The sequence below is a fragment of the Nuphar pumila genome, chromosome 16, assembly GCF_984573655.1.
Source record: "Nuphar pumila chromosome 16, dmNupPumi1.hap1.1, whole genome shotgun sequence".
Classification (NCBI taxonomy): domain Eukaryota; kingdom Viridiplantae; phylum Streptophyta; class Magnoliopsida; order Nymphaeales; family Nymphaeaceae; genus Nuphar; species Nuphar pumila.
In genome coordinates, this window is record NC_143264.1 from 81,516,139 (window position 1) to 81,542,440 (window position 26,302).

General features: G+C 37.0%; 1 protein-coding gene and 1 pseudogene across 1 annotated transcript; both read right to left on the reverse strand.

Moving 5' to 3' along the window:
- Positions 1-2,514: 2,514 nt before the first annotated feature.
- LOC149813826 (monocopper oxidase-like protein SKU5) lies at positions 2,515-6,850 on the reverse strand. Its single transcript, XM_089991214.1, has 9 exons — positions 6,695-6,850; positions 5,021-5,130; positions 4,642-4,912; positions 4,414-4,552; positions 3,937-4,303; positions 3,441-3,806; positions 3,241-3,319; positions 2,963-3,162; positions 2,515-2,861 (listed from the first exon to the last, which is right to left on the reverse strand). Exons 1-9 carry the CDS (start codon positions 6,848-6,850, stop codon positions 2,756-2,758), a joined length of 1,794 nt encoding a protein of 597 aa, XP_089847340.1. The 3' UTR covers positions 2,515-2,755.
- Positions 6,851-23,786: 16,936 nt separating this feature from the next.
- On the reverse strand, positions 23,787-25,096 carry LOC149813827 (NAC domain-containing protein 7 pseudogene; annotated as a pseudogene).
- Positions 25,097-26,302: the final 1,206 nt, after the last annotated feature.

The window sequence follows — 26,302 nt, forward strand, 5'->3', positions numbered from 1 at the left end:
TTTTTATCTCAAATCCAAATGTGATTTTCTAGCAAATCGATCATACATAAAACATCTTTAGGGTTAGATTTGATAATCACTATCCAAATTTGGTAGGCACGTGGTAGACAAAAAAGTGTCAGGCACCTATATATATATATATGACTCCGTTAGTCATGAGAGTGAACCGAGTCATGTTAAAACTCAGCCCAGTATGTTGATTTCCGGGTCATTCACTGGATTGACCCAAGGGATCAAGCTGAACCGACTCACTGGGTTGACTCACCTTGGATTAATAATCAGATCCGGGTTGGGTATTAAGATTTACTTTCAAACCTGAACCCAAATCTGAGTAAAAACCTGACCCGTTTAAGTGTAAATACCCGGTTTTAAGCTAGTAGGTTTGGTTTTATCTTTTTTCATCCGAATACAACTCCCGACTCCAAACCCAATTAAGTCGGACTTGATAATGCCTAGTTACTATCCAAATCCGAACCATTTACATCCCTACTAACGCCCATCATTGGTTGGAGTCAATAAATGTGCAAAAAACCAAGAGCAAATATAGAATAAATTAAATAGAAAAAAATCCTTTAAATCAGGAGCTAGGGCAATAGTGAGCGTTATATTCAATGTAGAGCTTGTCCTGTGACAACAGGACAGATTAGTCCCATTTGGCAATGGGGGAGCCGTTTCCCTTCCATGGGAACTAAATAAGGTGGCCCCCACCACAGCGGTGGTTACCCACGTGGTCAGTGGGTTCTTGTGTCAAGTTGAAGGCCCAGGATCGAACCCCACTGGCGCATGGGGCTACTGTTGCTTTATCATGATTGGGGCACCTAAGGCTGGATGGTCGTGTCCTCAACTTGAAGTTTTACCTTCCAAAAAGGTGGGCCAATTAAGTGACCCGGCTCTTGGTGAAGGTTTTCCTTCAACATCATAAGAAATAAAGAGACCCTCAATGAAAATAAAGTAAAAATAATGAACCAGGGCAACCTAAACGCAAAAAAGGACACACAAATGGATCGCTGCAATTTGTTTGATCTAAGTCTAACACACAAATGGATCGCTGCAATTTGTTTGATCTAATAGGTTCCAGAATCTCTCTCTCTCTCTCTCTCTCTTGTTATAAACTTATAATAATACATTTAATAGTTTAATTTTATGAGAGCACATTCATGTTGAAGCCATAAAATGGGTAGAGAGCTGCGGTAACATGGATGGCCCTTATCCATGCTAAATGGATAGTTGAAATTTGTTTGGTCTACTAGCTTCTCTCTCTCTTGTTGTAAACTTTCCATAATACTTTTAATAGTTTAATTTTATGAGCAAATGCATGTTGAAGCTATAATAAAATGGGTTGAGAGCTGCAAGGACACCCCTTACCCATACTAAACGGAAATTTTTTTATGGCTCAATAGTGGTGTTATGAAAACAGTGTCACACATACAACAAACTGCAGAACCTTTGCTTACTCTCACGGCTCGACAGCACTCAAACGTGAATCAAATAGACAGAAACAGCAAACCACAAAGAACTTAATATTTGCGTAGTTTGGACACAAACCTCCTAAGTCCACGGGAAGAGCACAGAGAAGAACTTCACTATAGATCAAGAGAAAATACAAAAAAGGAAGACAGACCTTACACCAGACGTTCTGGTGTTACGGCACAGAAGCTGATAACAGCTCTCAGGTCTCCCTCTCTCTCTCTCTCTTTCAGACATGCCTGTTAACCTCCTTATGGGTTACACACTCATGCATTAAACACTACATATTACCTATATTTATAGAGGAAGAGAGAGAGTCCTCCACGTGGGATAGATGAGTCCTAATAGGACTCTCATCCACATTGGGCAGATGAGTCCTAAGAATGACTCTTCCAGAGATTCACGGTAACCCAGTTTAACTCATACAGATAACATCATGGAGTTGCACACAGTTGCATGTTAAAATATTGGATGACAGGTCACACCTAATCAATTTCCTTCAGCAATTGCACTTAAATTTTTAGCATATGGTCGCATTCAACAAGCCTGTGACAGAAAAGAACTACGGCAGCAGCAGTAGTATTCATGAAAAAGCTTAGAGCTTGAGCACAAAGCAAGCAAATGAAGCTAACAAGCAAAAATCAGTTTCAGACCAACATGAGAATAGACGGGTGCCATGCAGTTCAAGTTGCAAGTGCAAAAAGCAATTAGAGCTGGAGCAAAAAGAAAAGCACATAAAACTAATAAAGCATATGTTAGTTAACTGCCATCACAATAATTAAATCACATCCCAGATGCAAATGGCAACAGCTGCTTCATCTTGGTGTCAGCTGAGAGCAAGCGCTAGGTAAATTACAGATAGAAGAAAGAAATGAACAATTTCAGATCCTTCCAAATAATGTTTATAAAGGAAAAAAGTAAAAGAAGAATTATAACAGAGAGTAGATAAACATGTTAAGATCATATAGATACAAACTCAGTGAAAGAAAATTATATTACTCCCCGTACATTTGCTCAACCACAAATGAACAGAACCATAGAGAGTAGAATGAACATGCTAAGATCATATAGACACGCTCAGAGTCAAAGAAATTACATTCCCCCCCACAATTTACTCAACCACCAACCACAAATGAACAGAATCATAGACACGCTCAGAGTCAAAGAAATAAGATTTCCTCCCCACCATTTACTCAACCACCAGCAAACAGAATCTGAATTTAGGGAAAAAATAAATTTAAAGGAAAAAGGAAAAAGAAGAATGACACTCATTTTTCATGTTTCATGTTCACACAAGGAGAACAAAGCCAACAAAAACCAGGACTGAAATCAATAGTGTGAAACCACTGCCTCCAGCAATTAGTGCAGTTCCAGCTGACTTATGTTCTTGTGGCCTAAACACGCAAACCAGCCATTTAAAAATATTGATCAACATTCTCTTGAACAAACAAACATGGTAAAAAATATGGACAGGATGTTCAAATTTTATACGTACTTTTGCAGATGGGAGAGAGCACCACAGTAGAGAGCATTATCTGGCATTGGCAGCTCAGTTTTGTTAGTCACCTCTGGATTCACAACTCTTATGTACACTTCCTGCCCAAGATACCATGAGTCTAGATTTTCTGCACGAAGATTCCATATCCCCACGTTGTCTAGTGAAACCAAAATTGAAGTCCATGCTCCAGGGAAGACCTGATCCAACAAAAACGCTGAAGTGCTGCAATAACCGTATACACTAAATCAATGATCCATTTCTTGCAAACTAGTTACCTGCGTAGTGGAGCGTGCAACTCCATCCCATTTGTTATAGGTCCCCCTGCTATTCTCTGACCATTCACCGTAGTCCATTCTGCAGTTTGATGTGTTTTCATGAATTATTTCTATTTCTAATAATATACCTCAACAATTGTAAGAATTTTGAAGAGAAAACAAGGGAAATTTGGTAACAGAAGAGAAAATAGTGTTCTCACCCAGCCACAAAAAAGGCATATCCATCCATATGATAACTTTGAACTGAAGTATCATTGTTTTGCAATATAATTTCCATAAATCCCCTGTAAGTACCATTGATTAGAGATGTCCCCAGTATGGGCGGTCCATTCCTTGGCTTGGTTGGAAAGTCAAGACTGTATATTCCTTTTAGCTTGTATTGGTCAGCTAGCCTCAAAGGCGTTGCAGGAGGAACATATGAGATACCACTAAGGGCTGCCCGGCGCTTTCCCTTTATAAGCGATGGTGGCTTATTTTGCAAAACATACACTTGGGTAACATTGATTGAGCCATATCTAAATGAGCCTTGAGGATTTGGACGGGCAGCACTAGCCGAAACATTCCATCTATCCAATAAACAAGCAACAACGAACTCATTCATCGACTTGTGTGATATTACAGAGGCACAATATACTAGAAATGCTAATAGCAATGCAACAGTTCAAAGTACAATAACGTTAAGATTGAAAGGCAAACCTGATTGATCTGGCTTGGTTCATTGAGAAGTACTTGTCATAAAAGTCATCAGGAGGACTTGGTAGAGGGCCTTTTGCAGGACCCTTAGAATTGGAGTAATGCAAAATCGCAACACCAGTTACCCTTTGCCAGACAGTCATATTCACAAACCGAGCACTTGCTACAATATAGTAATCACTACTGGCATTTTGGTCCATGGTCACCAAGAATGAAAAGGACTGGCCTACATGGATATCTAAGCTCGTATAATTTTGCTGGGATGTGTATGATCCTTCTGTCTCCACAAGATCCAAGTTATGGTTCTGGATCCTGAAGTTTAGACTAGTTGAGATACCAACATTGTGAACTCGAATACGATATGTTTTGCCTGCACCGTGACCAAGAGGCAAATGCCCATCCATAAAAAAATTTGATAAATGACTAGAATGCAAATGAAGTGAGAAAACGGGTACTACTTTACAATCATACTGTTATTACCTGGATGAACGTTAATAGTTTCATACCCAATGCCTGCAGGAACAAGGGTGTTATTGTAACGATAAGGACCTTTTCCATTGATAATGACTCCATCTGGCATCCCAAGTTCTTTCCCATCATCAAGAGCCTTTCTCAGATCCTTAAAATAAGAGGAAAAACATTACTCAACAAACTCAGATTATTTGCTCAACAATTAACATAGAATTTCAATGTCTGTTCTTGACTCACCGTATGGTTTTTGTTGTACCAGTCAGATATGAAAATAGTTATGTCCCCATCAGGTGTTCCAAAAGGTACAGAAACAATGACCCGGTTATTTATAGTAAAACCTCCATAGCCACCACCAGCTCTCTGAAAATTTGTGCTAGGGAAGTAAAAAAAGCTCCCAATTTGATCCTTAACCTGGAATTGGTAAGTCCAATTCCAAGATGGAGGAATTGGACAGGTTGTGCCCAAGACACCATCTTGCCATGAATTTCGTCTTTGTTGTACTCCAGACCTGGCTCAATATGAGCAGATGCAACAAGACAACGTTTCAAGACAAGAACCCACACATATTGCCAAACAATGACAAACACATATGAAGTTGATCTGTGCAAAAGCATACCAAGTGATAAGCAAAGGCTCGTCCAAGTTGTTGTTAACATTAACCACAACATTATAGTTTGTAGTCACATTGACAATTGGGCCAGGAAACTGTCCATTAATTGCAATCACCTGCATGACATGTTTTAACCCTCATGAGACTCGATAAGATCACCAAAGAATGTGTCTTGTGTCTGCTGCACTTGTGTGTGTGTGTGTGTGCTTGCATACACACATCTGTACAAAACAACAGCTCAGTAAGATGACAAATAGAACATTTCCCTTGATCCTATACAAAGGTGACACAAAATGAATACAACTACAACCCAAATGAATGTGGTCACTTAACATCATGATTTGGAATTAATATAGGAACAGTTGCATGGCTTAATACAGAAATAACTTGGAATCCCTCCTTTCAAATCCATTACTTATTTCGATCATGCATCGAACCGAGGATGAAGTTTTATTTACCTCAGAAACAATGGGCATGACGGATCATGTTCTACCTATATACACAGAACAGATACAGATTGGTGGAGAATACTATGAGAAATCAAGATCATTGTCCTTTTTAGTCGTTATCACACCAACAAAAATCAGAAACAAAAGCAAAAGTAAACGAATGAACTATGAAACGTCATTTGGTAACAGAATTTTACCAATACCTAACACAGTTCTAGAATCCTGACATAATAGAGCAGATCAAATGGTAAAAGAAGCTGTTAATCAGAACGCCTGCTTGCTAAGCAAAAAAAATTAAAAGTCAGGATATCTTCCACAAGCAACATGAGACGAAGATCCAGCAGTGGAAACTCTAAATTGAAAAGCCAAGATATAGATATCATTATGAAGTTTGTGAGTAACTAAAAGCTGCAAAAACTTCCATTTCCATAATTAAGCCAAAGATTTCATGGAAAGCTGAAATATGACTACTAAAGGAAGTTCTTATAAAAGCTATTTCCTCTAAAGAGGTGTTGCACTCACCCGTTTTTCTCCAGAAACTGTGATAAGCATGATTTCTGTAAATGGGTGTTTGAATGCACCCACTTATACAGAAAAAATAAGAGAAGCTGGGATATTTCATTCCGTTCCACAATAGAATGTTCCAGATTATCCCACTTTTCTGGATAACTGGGAGCATCCAATCACCAGCTAAACCTCAAAAAACTTTTGTCCCAATACTAAAAACGAAATTGTGAAACGGGATAAAAAGCCAGTATCATGTCACGCATTGTGAGAAAGAATAGCTTTCTGAGGAAATCGTTCAAAGGCGCACCGACATTGTGACTATTACTAAATCTTGTGAGCCATAATTTATTAAAAAGACGCCCAAAACAGAGGAATACAACAGCTCAATAAAAGAAGAAACGCAATACCCACTGTCGATGTACTCGACCCAGTAAACAATCTTGAGAAAAATGATGAAAATCTAATCCACATTGCTGGATCTTCTACAGTTGAGACAGTTAAGCTAAGCAGTTAAGATTACGCACAATGTGGGCATAACCCACCTAGCAAAAATAGCTCAAAAACCTGATGCAACCAGAGGAGCGGCATCATATCTCACATTTCCTATCACTACCCATTAAATACCTCTGCATTCAGTAAGTGACCCATCATCTGATAACTAATTAAAACAAACTAAGAGAGAGAGAGAGAGAGAGAGAGAGAGAGAGAGAGAGAGAGAGGTTACCTGTTGCTTGACACCCAGAGGAGCGGCGGTGATGTAAGAGACATCCCAGTTGTAGAAGGCAAACGGATCTTCAGCTAAGCACACACCAACCAGAAGAAGAAGCAGGTGAGCCAACGAAGGGAACACCGGGAAATGCTTAACTTCAGCCACAACCATCTCCTCAAATCCAAGTGAAACTGCTGTATTCAAATGCGCAGGCAGAGATTCGGACCAACTCTACAGAGAGACAGACCCACCTCACTACATTATAAGAGTGATAGATAGGTACTCAGAGAGAGAGAGAGAGAGAGAGAGAGAGAGAGAGAGAGATGGACTGAGTGGTAAATGTTGCCATTTTGGTTTTGTCGCCCTTTGCTCAAGAGAGAGAGAGAGAGAGAGAGAGATGTGGGACCCATTCAGTATGTCGGTCATATGCGGAGATCTAGGCGGTGAGAGCGTGAGATGGGAGCGCGTTTTGACAGCCAATATCCAGGCTATTCGCACTAAATTTCGGCGCTCCCCTCCAACGTAACATTTTTTAGAGCGGCGCATGCTTCCACAGCAACTGGGCTCCACACTCTCTCCTTCTCTGTATCACCGGTTTCTCTGCAACCGTTTGCACTCTTCTTTTCTTTTGTTTTCTTTTTTCAAGAAATAGCCGTGCTTTGAAGATTTGAGCTGGGATACGTTCAAAACAAGTAGTTTATAGTTTATACCCGTCACGATGCTATCATTGTTAATAATAGAGTACTAACGAAGATATGAAATTATAGAGTAAAAATCACTTCTTTTTTAAGTTTTTTTTTTATGGATCCGACATTACACGTTTGAAAGAGAGAAAAACTGTCACAAAGAAAAAGAAAGTTTTGCCTACGGGCAGTTTTTCACTTGACATGTGGTGAGATAGGTCCAGTGTAAAAATAAATTTTCTCTGGATAGGAAACATTCCTCCCCGGCCCCGGATCCCATGGACGAATGTTTTCTATCAAAAATGTATTTTTTATAAAAAAACTCTCTCATAAAAAAAGTCTCTCGTTTGAAAGGGCTGGAAAATCAGTAAGAAATTTTCATTTTTGCATCATTTTGTCCATATCTTTCTAGCGACTAAATGTGGCCTATGAACGTGATCTTCAAAGTTCCTTTTAAAAAAATGATGGGTCACAATGTACCAAAATTTTATGACTCAAAAAATCAAAGATTTTTTTTTTACATGGAACAACCACGATCCAAGCTTTGCAGATTGAATCAATGCAGTTTGAAACTATGATTTCTACGGCACACAGTGGTGGAGCCTGACCCTGAAATCCCTCGATCACTGTCAAGAGTGGAGACAGCATTGTAAACTAGGGTGGGCACAAATACAAAGTAAAAAAAAAATTACCAATAATATGTTTCAAAAAACCACATCAAAACCTTATTTTCTACATACATCATAAATTATTTGCTTATAATAGTTGATAAAAAAACAAATATTCTAACCTTAATCAAATTACACGATATTTACATATTCATGTCCAATGGTAATTAGAAGAAAAAATCACCAAAAACCCTAAAACTATAAACTAAACATTTATATCATTCTAAAAAAACACTAATATTATAACCAAAACCATATCTCGAAATATTCATATATTCATGTGTGATGATTATTAAAAAAATGCAGAAAATCCCTTAAACCATAACTAAACATTTACGTCATTTAAAAAAAATAAAGCCCTAATCCCCACAAACATTATAAACTATGCATTTATGATTAATTAATAAACAACCTTTAATAATATAACAAAAATCAAATCACACAAAATTCATGGATTTATGCCTAATAGTAATTAAACACACACACAATAAAACCATAAATATAAACTTTTTACATCATTCTAAAAAACCAAATAAAAACCTTAAATCTTAAGAAACATCATATTATAGATATGATAATTTAAAAAAAACTAATTAAATGTTTACGTCATTTGAAAAACCAAAATAAAAGACATAAATCCTAACAAAAATCTAAACAAGATTATGCAAAAATTGGCAAAAAAGAAAAAAGATACGGTAAAAAGAGACCCCCCCCCTAACTTATATATACTTATAAGTCCAACAGGAAATCATACAAAAAGAAGATGCAACATATTCAAACAAAAAACTCAAAACACATAAAATTTCAAGGATTACATCACAAAACAACCATGGAAACAGAAAAACAACATAATCAAGTAGAAACCCAAAAAATATAAAATTTTATAAATAGAATTGTAGCATGAACCACAGAAACAAAGAAAAAGCACATAAACACAGTATAGTGAACTAGAAAATAAAAAAAATGTAAAATGTACTACATAAACAGAAAAGCAAGTGCAGCATAATCAAGTAAAAACCATAAAATTTTACCAATCACATCATAATGTGAACCACAAAAATAGAGAATCAGCAAGTAAATGCATCGTAATCGAGTAGAAAACTAGAAATACGTAAAATTTCACCAATCGCATTGCAAAATGAACCACAGAAATACTGAATTAACAAGTAAATGCATCATTAATCAAGTAGAAAACTAAAAATATATATATATAATTTCAACAATTGCCCTTTTGAGTTAAGCACGACTAGTTCCCCCCTGACCTAGGGCACTACCGACCTGCACTCAAGGTCAGGGTGGAAACTACCCACCAACGCTCTGTGTCAGGGTGGGCACGTACTTCGCCCCTGGTTACAGTACCCACCCTAACCCTAATGTTGTGCCTCTCTCTCTCTCTCTCTCTCTCTCTCTCTCTCTCTATATATATATATATATATATATATATATATATATATATATATATATATATATATATATATATATATATATATTAATGGGTAGGTGTTAAATAAAATATGCTAAATAATATGTGCTAAATGAGTTTTTCAGTTTTATTTTATTTTATTTTTAAATTCTAACCATACATATGTGATCTATGTACTTGATTTTTTAGAGATTAGCTGAAGTGTTAGATTCCAACACATGGGTGAGTTTTTATAAGGTTTGAAAAATCAACGGTCCAAAATCTTTGTAAAATTTTGAGGCTCCAAATATCATTTTTTCATAGAAAACACATGATCCAGGTATGGATTCCTCGTAAGTCAACCATGCCCAACACATTTATAGGTATGGATTCCTCGTAAGTCAACCATGCCCAACACATTTATGGGGTTGGAACTGCGAAAAACACATTGAAAGAGCAGAAAAACCTATTTAACACGTATCATTTAGTATATTTGATTTAGCACCTACCAATTTCTCTCTCCCTCTCTCTCTCTCTCTCTCTCTCTATATATATATATATATATATATATATGAATGAAATTAGAATCAAGAATGTGAGAGAAATATAATTCTTTTTATTGAACATACATAATAAGCAGCGTGCTATACATACTTATATTACACACAACTTAAAAATAAAAGGCTTACAACTAACCTTCAGTTGTCCTCGTTCACATTTGATGCTATCTTTGATTATTGATAAGGTTGAACCATATCCTTGCTATATCGATCTAGCAAGGCTAACCGACTAGTTATGTTACCTTGATTCTGGATAACAAGGGCTAACTGACTAGTTATGTTATCTTGATTCTCGAACAATAAGATTATCGATAGCCATTTTCATCAATAATCTTGTTATCAAATGTACACGTGAATGGTTATTGATAATAAGAGTATCGATAGCCATTTTCATCGATAATCTTGTTATCAAATGTACATGTGTATATTGAATCTTTTACTCCCCCTCAAGTTGGAGCATGTGTATTGAGAACGCCCAACTTGATTTTCAGGTGAGTGAAATTATCGGTGCTGACTTGGTGAAAATGTATGTATATTGGAAATGCGTGAGAATGAATCTCGTTTGAATTAGATCACTTTGAATTTTCTCCCGCACAAGGTAACAATAAATCTTTATATGTTTGGTGCGCTTGTGATAAACCAGATTGGTGGCAATGTGAAGTGTTGCATGGTTATCACAATGTAGCATCATGGCTCGAGGGTAATCAATGTCGAAATCCAATAGCATGTACTTGATCCATGTGAGTTCACAACATGCTAGGGCCATAGATCAATATTTGTCTTCAAACGATGACTATGATACAAAAGACTCTTTTTAGTCTTTCAAGAAATAGGGTTATCCTCAATCATGATGCAATAACCTGATGTAGATCTATAAGTCATCGGACAGGAGGCCCAGTTTGAATCACAGTAACCAACTACTTGAATCTTGCTAGAAAGCGACATTAGAATTCTTTGTCTTGGGGAACCCTTGATATATCGAAGGACCCACATGGCAACATCCATATGAGGTTGCCGCGGTTGACTACTGAATTGACTTAGAATATTGATCATGAAAATGATGTCAGGTTGGGTTATGGTAAGGTATAAAAACCGACCCACTAGGCGCCTATACGGCCCTAGATCTTCCAACAAATCGCTATCTTCATTGTTGAGTTTGGTATGTGGTTCAATAAAAAATTGAGTTGGCTTGGCTCCAAGGTAACTCATGTCCTGCAGGATATCAAGAGCATATTTTCGTTGAGTTAAGAAAATACCATTTTTAGATCTTACAACTTCAATGTCGAGGAAATATTTTAGTCATCTAGGGTCCTTCAATCAAAATTGTTGATTGATGTGAGATTTAAGCTGCTCGATGTATGTAATATCATCTCCTATAATGATGATGTCATCTAAATAAACTAGAACAAAAATGTGTGCTACATTAGTAGCATTTGAAAAGAATGAATAATCGACTTTAGATTAGACGAACCCTTCTTGAAGTATATAATGTAAGAGCTTGGCAAACCAATTTCTAGAGGATTGTTTGAGTTCATACAGTAATTTGTGCAACTTGCAAACTTTATGCTCTCCCTTAACAGAAAAGTCTGGTGGCAAGTCCATATACACCTCTTCATCAAGATCTTTATGGAGAAAAACATTATTAACATCTATTTGATAGAGATGTCAATTTTTTATTGTTGTAATAGCTATCAAGCATCACACTATTATCAACTTAGCCATAGGAGCAAAGGTTTCATTATAATCCAATCCTTCAAACTGGGTATAGCTCTTGGCCACAAGTTGAGCTTTATACCTTTCAATAGAACCATCAGAGTGATGTTTAATTTTATACACCCATTTGCAACCAACAGGGTGTTTGTCCATGGGTAGATCCACAATCAACCAAGTGTTATTCTCCTCCAATGACTTAATCTCTGAGGTCATAGCATCACGCCAATGTTGAAACTTTATGTCATGGTAAAAACTTTTGGAACCTGAGAGTTGGGATATGACACTTAAGAAGACACGGTGTCCTTTGGAAAAATGATCATAACTTATAACTTTGGACAACTCATGATCCGTGCGATGGACCTCCTCTCTCGTGTTGGTCAATTGGAGTATGTGAGCAACCGTGTAACAGTTGTAGTCTTTGAGATACGATGGTTGTTCATGGGTTCTTTCGGATCTTTGGAGATAAACTTGAGTTGGTTCAATGGCTCCATGATTGGGAGATTAAGAATTTGGATCAAGATGATTGGAATTAGTAATCTCATTGACTTGAATATCATTAGGTTCTTGAGTCTCGTAAGGTTGAGGTGCGAATATAGAGATGGGTAGGATATGCATTTCTTCTTTATCTTGGTTGTTATGATCTTGAAAGAGAAACACGTTTTCATAAAATTTTACATTCCGACTAACAAAAATCTTTTTTGTTTCAAGATCATATACACGATAACCAACTTAACTATATGGATACCCTATAAAAACTTCTTTGCATGCACAATTATCAAATTTATGAGAGTTATGAGAGTGATGTATGCTCTGGGCATAGCACAAACATAAAAAAATACGAAAATGATTATAAACAAGATTCTTCTCATGAAGTAACTCGTAAGGGGTTTTGCCTATTAACGGTTTGGAAATGCGATTAATGATATATGCAGTTGTTAAAGCGTATTCTCCTTAAAACTTAATAGGTAAAGAGGCTTGAAATCTCAAGGCTCTCGCAACATTGAGAAGATCTCTATGCTTGCACTCGTCCATATGGTTTTGTTGGGGGGTTACAACGCAACTATGTTGGTGTTCAACACCCTTTTCCTTTAAAAAAAATTGCATGTCATTTGAGAAAAATTCAGCTTCATTGTCAGATCCGAAGCTCAAAATCTTGCTGTTGAATTGATTTTTGACAAGTAAAAAGGAATTTTTGATCTAGACTATGGCTTCTGATTTGTGCTGTATAAGGTGGACCCATGTGGTTCTCGAATAGTCGTCCACTATGGTAAAAAAATATTGTGTTTTGGATAACAAAGTGGTTTGATATCTCTCCCATATGTCACAATGAATTAATTGAAAAGGTTTTAACGAGAAAATTGACTTGCTGAGAAAAGAATAACGAGTTTGTTTGGTCATATGACATATATCACTTATGCAAAACATAACCATGTACTTTATTATTATTTATAAGAGTTTACAATCTAGTATTTGAAAAATGTCCAGGTCTTAAGTGCTAGATGTTGGAATCAAAAGATGAACTATTCATGGAAATGTTATCACCGACATCAAAAACATAAAGTCCACCATGTCGCTTACCCACTCCAATCTTCCTCTTCGAGAGATGGTCTTGAGAAAAACAATGATCATGATAAAAAAATGTCACATTTCAGATCTTGAATCAATTTGCTCACAAAAATAAGATTAAATTTGAATTCTAAATCAAAAAGGATATTTGAGGAAAAAAATTTTAGCGTCAATCGGACACTACCCATGTGAGTAGCATGTGTAGAAGATCTGTTTGGCAATCCAATAGGAGAAAAAATGATGCTTTGAAAGCATTATATTTGACAAAAAATAGTAATATGGTTTGTCGCACCCGTGTCTATAATCTAATTTTTGGGCAATGTGGAACAAACAAAAGAAGCATCAAGATTACTTGTTAGGTTGACCGCAGGTGATGGTTTGAGATTACCTAAATTTATCACAGTTAGTATTTGGTCAAGTTGTTTCTAGGTAAGTCATTGGGGGCTTTGGACTGACATTGACTTGTTGCTTTTGAAAGTTGCAGGATTGGTGTTGGCCTGACTCCATTGATGAGTATTGGAATATGGTGTATCAGGTCAATTCAGAAACCCATGAAGGTAAAAGCATTTGGCCTTCACATGGCCAGGTTTTCTGCCATGATCGCATTTTGGCCGAACACTATTTTGCTGATTTTTATTTAGATCTATGTTGATCTGAGCATTGGATCTGTTTGTGATTGCCACCACTAGTTTTTTATTAGTCGTGACCCTAAGTTGATATTGTCTATCTTCTTGAACAAGTAGTGCGGAGGCTTTAGATATGTTCGGTAATGATGTCATACAAAATAATTGATTTCTTATGGCACTTGAGCTCTCATTCAATCTCATTATAAATTACAAAAATCTTTCCTGGTTTTGTTGTTCATGAATGGCCTTCCCGATTTCACATGTACATGACAGATTGGTCATATATGTGGATAGCTTATCCCATAGACCCTTTATCTTTGTGTAGTAGGCTGCTACAGAGGTTTGCATTTGTTTGAGATTTATGATTTCTTGTTGAATTTGATATATGCGCAGAGCATTCGATTGAGAGAATCGCTCGCAGAGTTTGGCTTATACTTCAGTAGCAATTTTAGCATAGATAACAATTGAGGAAAGAACTGGATGCAACAAGTTGAGTAGCTATGACAGTACCATGTTGTTGCATTGTTCTCAAGCGGCAACACATTTTGCGAAAAAAATGGTTTTATAGTTTTGTGATGGATCCATCTACAAATCCAAACTTATTTTTCGCAGATAGTGCCATAGTCATGGCACGTCACCATATTGTATAATTGTCATCGGTTAATGGTTGCGATACTGGCACCATGCCAAGATTGTTTGAGTGGTAGAGGAAAAATGGGCTCTCTATTTCTTCGGGATTCTAGCTTGATACGCTTTCAGTTCCGCTATCCATCATGCTGAGGCGTCGTTTGAGTGCTTTGATACCATGAAAGAAATTAGAATCGAGAATGTGAGAGAAATAATTTTTTTATTGAACATACATAATAAGCAGCGTGTTATATATACTTATATTACACACAACTTAAAAAATAAAATGCTTACAACCAACCTTCAATTGTTGATAACAATTCATGTTTAACGTTATCTTCAATTATTGATAAGGTCAAACCATATCCTTGCTATATCAATAACGATATTATTGATATAGCAAGGCTAACCGACTAATTGTGTTACCTTGATTCTGGATAACATTGATTTTGGATAATAAGGGCTATCCCACTAGCTGTGTTATCTTGATTCTTGATAACAATAAGATTATCGATAGTCATTTTCATCGATAATCTTGTTATCAAATGTACTCGTGCACATTGAATCTATATATATATATATATATATATATATATATATATATATATATATATATATATATATATATGTGTGTGTGTGTGTGTGTGCACATATAGACACGACATTTGAGCTCACCCTAATTCGGATTTTGGCTCTGCCTGCACAGCATGTAATGAAATAAGAGTTTGGTTGAGAGAGAGATTGAGAAACCCTGCTTGGACTTGCAAATTTTGAAACTTGTAAAGGTAATGAGTTAAAAATCACATCAATCATTTGTTTGGATTGACTAGATTCATCTTTAAGCTTTTGGAGGGCATTTTGCTTTATGTAAGGAGGGCTTTGTAAATTTCTGTAGAAAGGGAGAAGAACACTTTTTTTCTCTTTCTTCACCAACCGGCAAAACCAACTCTGATTTATGCTGAAGAAATGCTAAAGTTGTCTTGGTAGTTAATCTCTCTCTGATTGCACATGTTCACATCAAGTTTGTCTGGTGTATAGCAAATCAATCATCAGCTACATTTTGTTCGCACGATCGATTCTAGGAGGATCATATGAATTCTTAATAAAATATGGGCAATGGGGACGTTCAAGGTAGGAGGCCATTGTTTTATGTGAAAATGTGAGATTGGGGTTATCTTCCTGCCTTGGTTGGGATTGAACCAACTATCTGACTTTCGAAGCACGACACTACACATGGACACGCCATGTGACACACTATGGCACTTAACGATATTAATTTTATAATTTTTAATATTGTTAATACTTTGAATGGCATTATAATAATAAATTATTTTTTATTTTTATATATCAAAATGTCAAAAATAATTTTAATCAACTATATATTTAAAAATCCTCTATCCTTGTATCTTATTTTTCAAAAAGTTTGTGCATTCGTGTCTGGTACTCGCATTGCATTCCGGTTGGTGTTTGTATCTTTGCGACAGAGAGTAACACTGTTCTGTGTAGATTAGTCACCATCTAAGTGTTTGATCCTTTGATATTTTCTTTATTAGGTTGAATCACAGTTATCGAAAGCTTCTTAGGTAGGTGAGAAACGTGTATCAATTCGGAAACTCTTTTCGGAAGTGCGATACTCCTCGCTTCCGAAACTTCATGGGAATCTTGATTCCCCCACGCTTCTTCCATGCATCACACACACATGGTATATGCTTTATATATGTTTTTCTCATATTTTTTCATGTTTTTCATGTATTTTCTCTCACGCTTTCACTCACTTCTCATGTACTTTCTCTAAATTGGTAACCGTCATTGTTAGATTTTAATAAAAAAATAACTCTTTTACTGAAAAATCATGAAATATGAGAATAATAAATTTTATTTTAGGTTTTATTTGATTCTTATTCAGTTACCATATTGATTCATTTTTTATTTATATTTTGCTTTCAAATTGATACTTCGCCTCCTGCTTCCTATAAATTTTAAAATGCCTCGCTTCTTGCTTCAGCTTCTCATATCGTTTCTCACTTTCGCTTCCCATATCTTTTGTCTGATTTCTATAATTTTGGTTCTCAGCATCAACTTCATAGCAAACCATGTTCCCATGAATTTCTCGAATGGAGAAAACTATAGTCACTAAAGGGCAGCCATATTGAGCTATTGATTGGCATACTTCACACTTTTTCTTAATCAAAGCAGGTAAGAATGTATGGCATGACTTAGAATTAATAGGTCTAGAAGCATCTGGACAAACAAAATGATTGATGAATAAATAAATACCAACCTTGGAGGAAAGTAGAGTCGCCAGCTGGAAAGTGCAACTAGCTTGAGATACAGAAATAAATGAATAAATAAATAATGCAAATAAGACCTATAGACAAAATCCCCATAATAAGCTTGACAATGGCTAATGATATGGCTGTCAAAGGCAGCAAGTCGGTGTTCGTGTGTCGTTGTTGGCTTCTCCTTACCTGGCGAGGTGTATGGTTGGAAAGGAAAATAACAAAAATTCAGGGATGAAGCTATCCCAGCAGAGGCGCTTTTGGTGCTCATCAAATGGTGGAAATTCAATTAAAATTAAACGGCCAAACAAAAGTACTTGGTTGGGTGAACCAACAACATGATCTAACTACATGTTTTATTGACTTCTTTTATGCTTCCTAATGCTCTCTGTACATGCTGCAAGTGATCTCTCATCACCTGTATCTATGATCTTCATAGAAGTTAACTTTCATTAAAAAAATAAATGACAAAATCCCCATAGTGATGGATATAGTTGGCAAATTGATAGGTGCATCAATTTGTAGTATGAATAGAGTTGGGGTTGTGTCACTAATGAGTGTTGAGAGGCTCACTTTAATACAAGATGTGGATCGCAATTATGACCATTTACTTATCAAGGTCCAGTTCCTTTTTTTAACAGAGAAACACCGAACATGGCAACCCTGTGTGTAAACTGCCTCTTGGGGTTGAAAAAATAGATTCTATAATGGTCATAGATTTAGCAAACTTTCAAGTTTGTTTGGGAGCACTCTTTAAAATTCACCGAGGATTCTCCACTTTCATATGGTTATGTTATTTGGAGTGCAGCTTTTAACCTCATAAATGAACAGAGAAGGTCACCCGTGTGATCATAAAGAGTGTCACTAGTGTAACATTTGGTAATTATCACCTCGCCCTGGCGGTAGCTGAAACGAGGAATTGAACCTAGCAAAGGCGATGCCAGTTAGGGGTGGCAATTTCTGACACGACCCGCCAACCCGCCTCTTAGGCGGGTTCGGGTTGGGCTTAAGCCAACCCGTTTAATAAACGGGTCGACCCATGTAACCTGTTTATTAAACAGGTCGGGTTCGGGTTGGGGGTATGCCAACCCGGCTGACCCGTTTAATAAACAGGTTAGGCGGGTGGGTCAACCCGCCAACCCGACCCGCCAACCCGTCTGCCTGACCTGTCAACCCGCCAACCCGACCCGTCAACCCGACCCGCCAACCTGCCAACCCGATCCGTCAACCCGCCAACCCGACCCGCCAACCTGACCCGCGAACCTGAAAACCCGTTTACCCGACCCAACCCATTTATTAAATGGGTTGGCGGGTTGTGTCGGGTTACCCGTTTATTAAACGGGTCGGGTTCGTGTTTGCCACAACCGACCCGTTTAATAAACGGGTCGGGTTCGGGTTGAGGTATGCTGACACGCCAACCCGCCAACCCGACCCGATTGCCACCCCTAATGCCAGTTCCCACTTTTCCTCTTTTTCCTGCTTCCAAACAGTTTTGGAAGTGGGGATTTCACATTTACCACTACGGTAACTTCCGATGGTAACTTTCTATGGATGTTTTAATTGACATTACAAATGGCACTTTTCTACTTATAATGGTAACTTTCTCTATATATATATATATTCTCCCAGTTAGGAGGTGTTTGAGAGCCTAATATCCCAGATGGAGGATCTGAAATCTCTCTTATAAAGTAAAAATGAGAGTGAAATCCTCAACCAGAAAACAGATGAGAAAGGGTAGTTCTTAGATCCTCGATCCTAAATCCAATATTTTCTTTTAAATTTGAAAGAAAAGTTGAATCGAAAAGATGAAAGATTGAATATTTTATTCTCACTTGATTAAACAAAAAAAAAGTAGTAGAAAACCTTACATATATGCTGTTACATGTTATCTAGGAGATAAACCATTTTTCTTATAGAGCCTATTTTTTTTTTATATTAGCTGATTCTCCTTTCTTTGATTTTAGTAACCGTATGATATTCTCCTTTTTCTTTGATATTAGATAACCCAATACAATAAAAATGGTAGGATATACATGAACGGTAAGAATAAGAATATACATGGTAAATAGCATAATCTAACATTTTATTTTGTATTTTCTTTCTTTTAAAATTTGATGTGCACATTGACTCTCCTGTTACCTTTTTTGAGAGGAAAGGCAACACAGTTTTATATATTCAAACATAACAATACTTACAAAGTTCAATACAGAATAATACAGAATAAACAACCCTGGGCGCACATCGAGAAACCACCTGCGGCCCTTGAAGGTAGGGATGACAGTGGAAGGTCTCCACCCCCGCCCCATTTCAAAATCTGAACCTTCATCCCCGCTTTCACCCCCGCAAGGGGATGGATTTTAACCTTTATCCCCGTTTCATGTCCTTCATCCCCGATCCAAACGGGGTGAGACGGGGCGGGGCCCCATTTCCCCTCGGTCTATAGTCATTCCTTAAAGGATTGGGGATGGGGTGGGGCGGGAAAAGGCGGGGACAGAGGCAGAGCGGGGGAAAGTGTAAGTCCATCCCCACACGGGGATAAATTTTAACCTTCATCCCCGCCTCCATCCCCATTTCATGCCTTTCATCCCCAGTCCAAAAGTGGCGAGGCGGGGCGGGGCGGGGCCGTTGTCCCCCAGTCCACTGCCATTCCTACTTGAAGGAGGCCAGTGGGTCCTACTAAAACTTCAAGGCCCGAGGCAGCCTGCTGCCCTGGTTTAGCCTCTTCCACTCTAAGCTTTCCCTGCTAATGCGAAGTTGGACCAGCTACTTGTTGGTGGGAGCACCTTCGAAACGGACCTCGTTTCTGTGCGCCAACAAGTAGAATTAAACCTGTCCATATTATTTGTCGAAAATTTTTGTCTCATTTTTGTGCATTTACTTCCACTCATCTTTTTTAATGCACAGCCATCCTTTTACTTTTTTATGCAAGAAAAATAAATCAATTGAAAAAGGTAATTAGTGAGTGGTGTGTGAGGAGGGAGGAAATAGACAGCCCGTGACATTAACTCCAGGACAAACGATACAAAAAGGCCAACATGCTTAGTGGGTCCGATGGGCCTATAGGCTCCAAAGATATTCAAACCTGGACCCAGTTCCAGATTTCTCCCCTGTCCTACTTCTCCCCAGACCTTAATTTCAATTTGGATTTTCTGATAAGTTGGAAAGCTCAATGCTAAGCTGGACCTGGATCCACCCATGTGTCTTCCATGTTAGGGTCCCTATCAATCGATGCTGGTTTTGGATCCACATGGATCTGGACCACTTATAGCCTTCCTGATAATAGTAACATTTAAGAAAACAAGGTGTAGAACGTGTCCAGGAAGAGCTGTGATTCTTGGGCGTAATAGTTATTCGAGTAGGGAATAATGTTTGTGCAAAAAAGTTCGCGATGATGCATGAGGTTGATCTAGTTTAGTGACACAAAAACATGCATGGGATTTTCTCAGCAGGAAACATCTTGTAATATTAAATTAAAAGCTTTTCTAAGAAATAAAGAGAAGTTCTTAAAGAAAATAAGAAGGATAAATACGATCAAAATAAAGAAAGCATATACTCAAACTCAATAAAACTACGGATCCAATTTTTTATTGAGTACCCCACCCGAACCTGAATCCCCGAGTATCCACACCACCGAAAGTGCCAACCCGAACACGCATCCCCGGGTATCGACATGGAAAGTGCCGACCAGAACCCAAATCCTCGGATATCCGCATGGAAAGTGTCGACCCGAATAATATTCAGGTTGACCCAAACCCGACACAAGCAATATGCAGGCCAGGTTTGGGTCATGATTTTTGCCGGGTACCTGATACTTTATCCAATCCGAGTACTTTACATATATTTTTATTAAAAATATATTTCTCAACTTATATGGGCACAGGTTTGGGATTCTATTTTCGTGACCCGATAGAACCTGAACCCGGTTATTAGTTATATGGGCAGGTCTGGGTCAACCCTGACGGGACCTGTTGACAGCTCTAATTAAAACCATATTAAAATTGAATTAATGTAATCATAAAATTGCCATATATTAAAAAAATGATAATTTGAATTTATCGTGATTTAAAGATGGCGTTCTCTCTTTTGAATTTATTCATATAAAAAGTCATGAAGTAGCCCATGTTTGTGATGGAGGTCTAATTGCCAGTTTTAATGACCTAAAACAAAAACAAGATCTCTCATTTTTCATGCACTATTTTTTTTTATTTTTACTCGAAGAAACCGCCCCAGGATCATAGACCAAGTTGCACATATTTTATGCAATCTTTTGGGACAGACAAGCGGAGCCCCCCCCCCCCGTTGCTAGTTAGTGCACGTTGCAAGTTCGAACCCCAAATGGTATGGTTGTATAACTGGTAGTGGTCTGCCTAACCTTAGTTTTTCTCTGTCGAAAAAAAAAAATGTTGTCATGGGCTTTCACAATTTTAGTACCAACGGGTCTGCCTGGCATGAGCAGTTAGTGCATGTCATCTTGTGTTGGGACGTCGCAAGTTCGAAGATTTGGTATGGTTGTATAACTGGTAGGGGTGTGCCTAACCCAGCTTTCTCTGCAAAAAAAAAAAAAACTTAGAATTTGCAAGCAAACGTAAGGAACAATTAAAGATCAACAAATATTTGATTCTTAGAGTGCGCTTGAAGGGAAATTGGATAAGGTGCAATCACATTGCACAAAGTGCATAAGCCGCTGCACTTGACCACCACCCATGAGATCTGGGGCCGCACAGCTCACAGGGCCTGTCAGAAAAAATGGGTGGTGGTAAGGGGCAGTCGCACCACTCAAATTACATCTGATTCCGCCTCGAATGGATGGTGGAACAAGTTTGTCCCATTTTGGTGGGTTCCACATCAAATGCAAGACGTGGGAGTCCCGCCAAATTTCTTCTACACCGTCCAAAATAACGGATAGGCCTCATAAGTTTCTTAAAATGAGAGCAATCGGTATATATATATATATATATATATATATATATATATATATATATAGAGAGAGAGAGAGAGAGAGAGAGAGAGAGAGAGAGAACAAATGGTAGCTACTTGTCACTTTTTTAACCTACCACCAGCCTATTTGTGAAAAAACAGATGTTTTAGGGTTGTTTTTTGGAAATCTAACCCTGCAGATATGTTCAGCATGGTTGATTTGCTAAGAAACGATATTTGGATAATATTTTTTTATATAAAAGAATATTTTTTAAACTTTGAATATTTTTGAAAATCTTACACCATTGATTTTTAAATCCTATAAAAACTTACCTGTGTTAGAATTGTACAATCAAATAGTCGATAGGTTTTTATAAAATAGAGTACATCTTTATTCTCAAATTTTAGGAAAACATGAAAAGTCCCTATCAAACGCCAGTAGGCAGCTACCACCAACTCTCTCTCTCTCTCTCTCTCTCTCTCTATATATATATATATATATATATATATATATATATATATGTGTGTGTGTGTGAGTAATGCGCTCCCCTGTTAGGTCCCTTCAAAAATCATAGTTTTTGGTATTTTTTCTCACATCTAGCACCGCAGACGTGATCTATAATTTTTTTCATGGAAACCGGCTTTGGATCATCGGAATCTGACCTGTATACGAGTTTTCTCGATGATCCAAAATCAATGGCAGTGAAGGCATCAATTTTTCTTGGCTCATAAAAATATATTTTTTTTGCTAAAAAAATATGATCCAAGAGTCTATTCTCATTAAATCGAGCATGCTAAACACATCTAAACAGTTAAGATCTATCATTAAACACTTCAAACTATAAGGCCTAAGAGGGCAGAACGAGAAAAGAGGGCCTAATAAGTTCAATTCTCATATATATATATATATATATATATATATATATATATATATATATATATATATATATATATATATATATATATATATATATATATATATATATATATATATAAGAGACCAAACAACCGCTAGAATATCATGTTCAACTTTGATTATCTACTAATGCTAGTTAGCAACCTTGGCAGTATTTGGCGACACCTTGGAACTGCAACCCTTACGTGTATCTTGTATTCTTGGCTTTCATGATTCGATCTGACAAACTTGCACATTTTCGAAAGGAAAAATTTCATCGATTTATTTGGGGTATGTTTGGAGGCAATTAGGAAGAATTCTTAAGAAAAATGACATTTCTCAATGGAATGAATCCTCATAAAGGGAATTCTCACTTTTAGAGTTTCCCTGTTCGTTTTTTTACGCCCATCTACTGAGAATTCTACCCTCCCATTCTAAAGGTTCTCAGCCATTAAGACGAGCAAAATTGAGAAAAAAATAGAGAGAGAGAGAGAGAGAACCCGTTGCAGCTAAACCAACATGCCACACATCTCAATACGAAAACCGTTGCAGTTGGTTCTTATTATGCCTTTCATTATTTTTGTAAGTTGAGCTAAACTAACATGCCACACATCTCAACTTGTTGTTGGCTCCACTATGGTAGGGGTGATTTGTAAACATCACCAAGTTAACACGTTGATTGAGTTCAAAACCCATGAGCGGGCATCCCTTGTTACAAGGTCAAAGCTAGGTGTACTCTCCAGTGGGCAGGGAGGATCTCGGGTTTTACCGACCAAAAGCCAGTCTGTGATAAGGGATTTTTTTCCCTTGGATTATCCCAAAAAAAATCTTCTTATAGGCAAGACACACAAAACAACAACCACAGCAACAACAATAAAAGGCACTTCATAGGATCATTAGCACTTAGTTTGTTAAGAGTAGAAGCCCATGTGATTGGGTACAAGTATTAATATTACATGGGAAGCAATAGTTGCCTGATAAGTGAGTATTCTTTTTCCATTTCTTTACTTAATCAGTTTTATTATATACTTTTTTGAAGGAAACAGTTTTATTATATACTTACATCTAACACATGAAACCATGAAACTTTCTTTAATATGTTGCATGATTATTTCTTGTCATTAGCACTATGCCTAGTACAGTTCTGTATGGTTGTCTCCATGTGCATTATTTACTTCCACAGTTCCACTTGGGAGTTCGAGGTACTAGGCAGAGAACATTCCAGGGCTGAATTCTGGTCTTCTGTCTGTAGAATATGATTCATAGGAATATAAACTCCTGTTGAACTAGAGAGGATGGTTTCCTTGGACACGTCTTCATGGCTAAGCTGAGAAGCCACAAACTTATCAAGCACTCTCCAATCTGTCACCTGATCAGCAATCTGGTTTGCATTATTCACAAAGATCAAGTTATTCATTTGAGAGTGTTGTTGGTGTTCTTCTTGTGAGAATGAGGAAATTGCATGAGGATTAACCCCATGGTTCATGGCAATCTCAAATTCCACACCATGCACATTGCACCCTACTGAGCTGAGAATTTTGGGGCTCTCCAGCTGAGGAAGTTGAAGAAAAGGATCATGTGGTACATTGTACTGATTCTCCAATTCTTGTAGTTCTTGCTTGCAAGCAAAAGGGTGTTGGTATAGAATTTCATGTTGGAATACCCTTTTGGGACTAGAATCAAGATCTTGGGTAAAGGGGACTTGATCTTCATATCAACATGGTGACTCATGATCACTTGGTCTTCTTATCATGGTGATCCTTTTCTTGAACAACCTACAAACCACCCATCCTTCTTCCTGCAATTGTAATAAAGAATATAGTAATGAGTACAAAAAACTGGGTAGTATGATTTTAAGACTTTTGCAGGTTGGTTGTTTGAAATATGCAAGTGCTATGGTTGTATCATACAACTTGCCTGTGGGGGAGCATTTTCATTTGTCTCAAGTCGATACTCCTGCATGATCCAATCAGACTTTAGTCCATTTGGTGCCCGACCATTGTAAAAGACCAGTGTCTTCCTCATGCCAATCAAGTTATGCTTGGAGTATATAGCCTTATCTCTTCCAGTTGCCTTCCAAAACCCAGCTGTTGTAGACCTATTAGTGCGCATTCCGGTTGGATATTTCTTATCTTTGTGGCTAAAGAAGTACCATTCATTCTTCTCCTTTGTTCCAATCCTACATTGTTCTGTTCAAGTTCATCAAGAAAAATGATATTACTAATTTTTTTTGGAGAATTATGTATAATCGAGCTTTCAACTCTTAAAATAAACTTAATGTAAGCTTTTCTTTTTTTGAATTTTTGATGATTACTGAAAACCTTGAAGATCCCATGGTTCAATTTTGTAAAGATCAATGTCTTTGATGACATCAAGGTCGATCCTTTTAGAAGCAACTTTCTTCCGAAGATAGTAATCGACAAGTTCTTCGTCTGTTGGGTGAAATCGAAAACCTGGGGGAACATGTGAAAAGGAATTCATATTCATCCAAAGAAGATATAGGTACCTGCAATACAAATTAAACTTGCATGTGTTAGAGGATGGATGATTATACCCAAATACCAATCAAGAGAAGGAAACAATTTTTCAATAAAAGTAAATGACTGAAGCATATATATGCATGCTATCAAATATGCACCACTAAGGCATTAAAAGTTCAGGATCAACTTGCTTTGGTACAGAATGAAAAATGAATAGTAGATTCCAGCTGTGCTGCAATGCGATAAACATTCATAAGGCAACACTTGTTAGAGAATAACATTTTATTTTAGGATATGTTCATGTTTTTTACGCAAGTGGATGTCAATTCAACATCCTCGTGTCTCAAAGTATTTGAAGGAATTTAAATCTCTATATATTATCAACCCAATAGCAATGGTGGTTCCTCAGTAAGCCTCATTCTTTTAGCGTAGGTGCTCGATTTTTAATCATATAGTCGCAATTCTTGACATCAGGAAAATATTGGCGAAGGGAAATCTTGCCATATTTTGAAAAGATGAGTTTTTCTTGGAAAAATCTTGGAAAAATATCGATAAACATATAAAATATAAATATAAATATGAATGAAAAGACAAATAATATAAAAAAGGTCAAAAATGTTTTATGGTGTTAATATCGAGTTTAAAACATGATATTTTCAAAATAGGCAACATTTTTGGAAATATCAATTTTTTTGGTATAATATTATCCCTTGAAAATATCATGATATTATCAAAATATCAGTAATATTAGTGGCTATGTTTGAATCTCCTAATCGCAAGGTTTGGATCCTACTAGATTACTTTTCTTCTATGTAAGCTATCTGAAGTTGTCTTTGATGAACATCGCAGGGAAATGTTTATCTAACCAAAATAAATCCATTAAAAAAGACTTCTATGATCCCATCATTTTAATTTTACCTGTAATACATCTCCTCTTGTTGGTCATTTAAGCTGTCTTTTGGATGTTAATCTTTAGTACTAGGGAGGAACGCATGAGATTAATCATCACCTTGTAAAGAAACCATGGAATTCCTTGAGGATTCTTCCTACTTACTCCCAAGCTTGAATTAATTAGTTAAAACTATTCATATGGATTTTATTTTTCACTGAATTCTATGCCACAAGGCAATGTGTGTTATCTTTATGAACCAACAAGAACGATCATGTCCCGCTCAACTGCAATCTACATTACAAGTGCGTTCCTTTT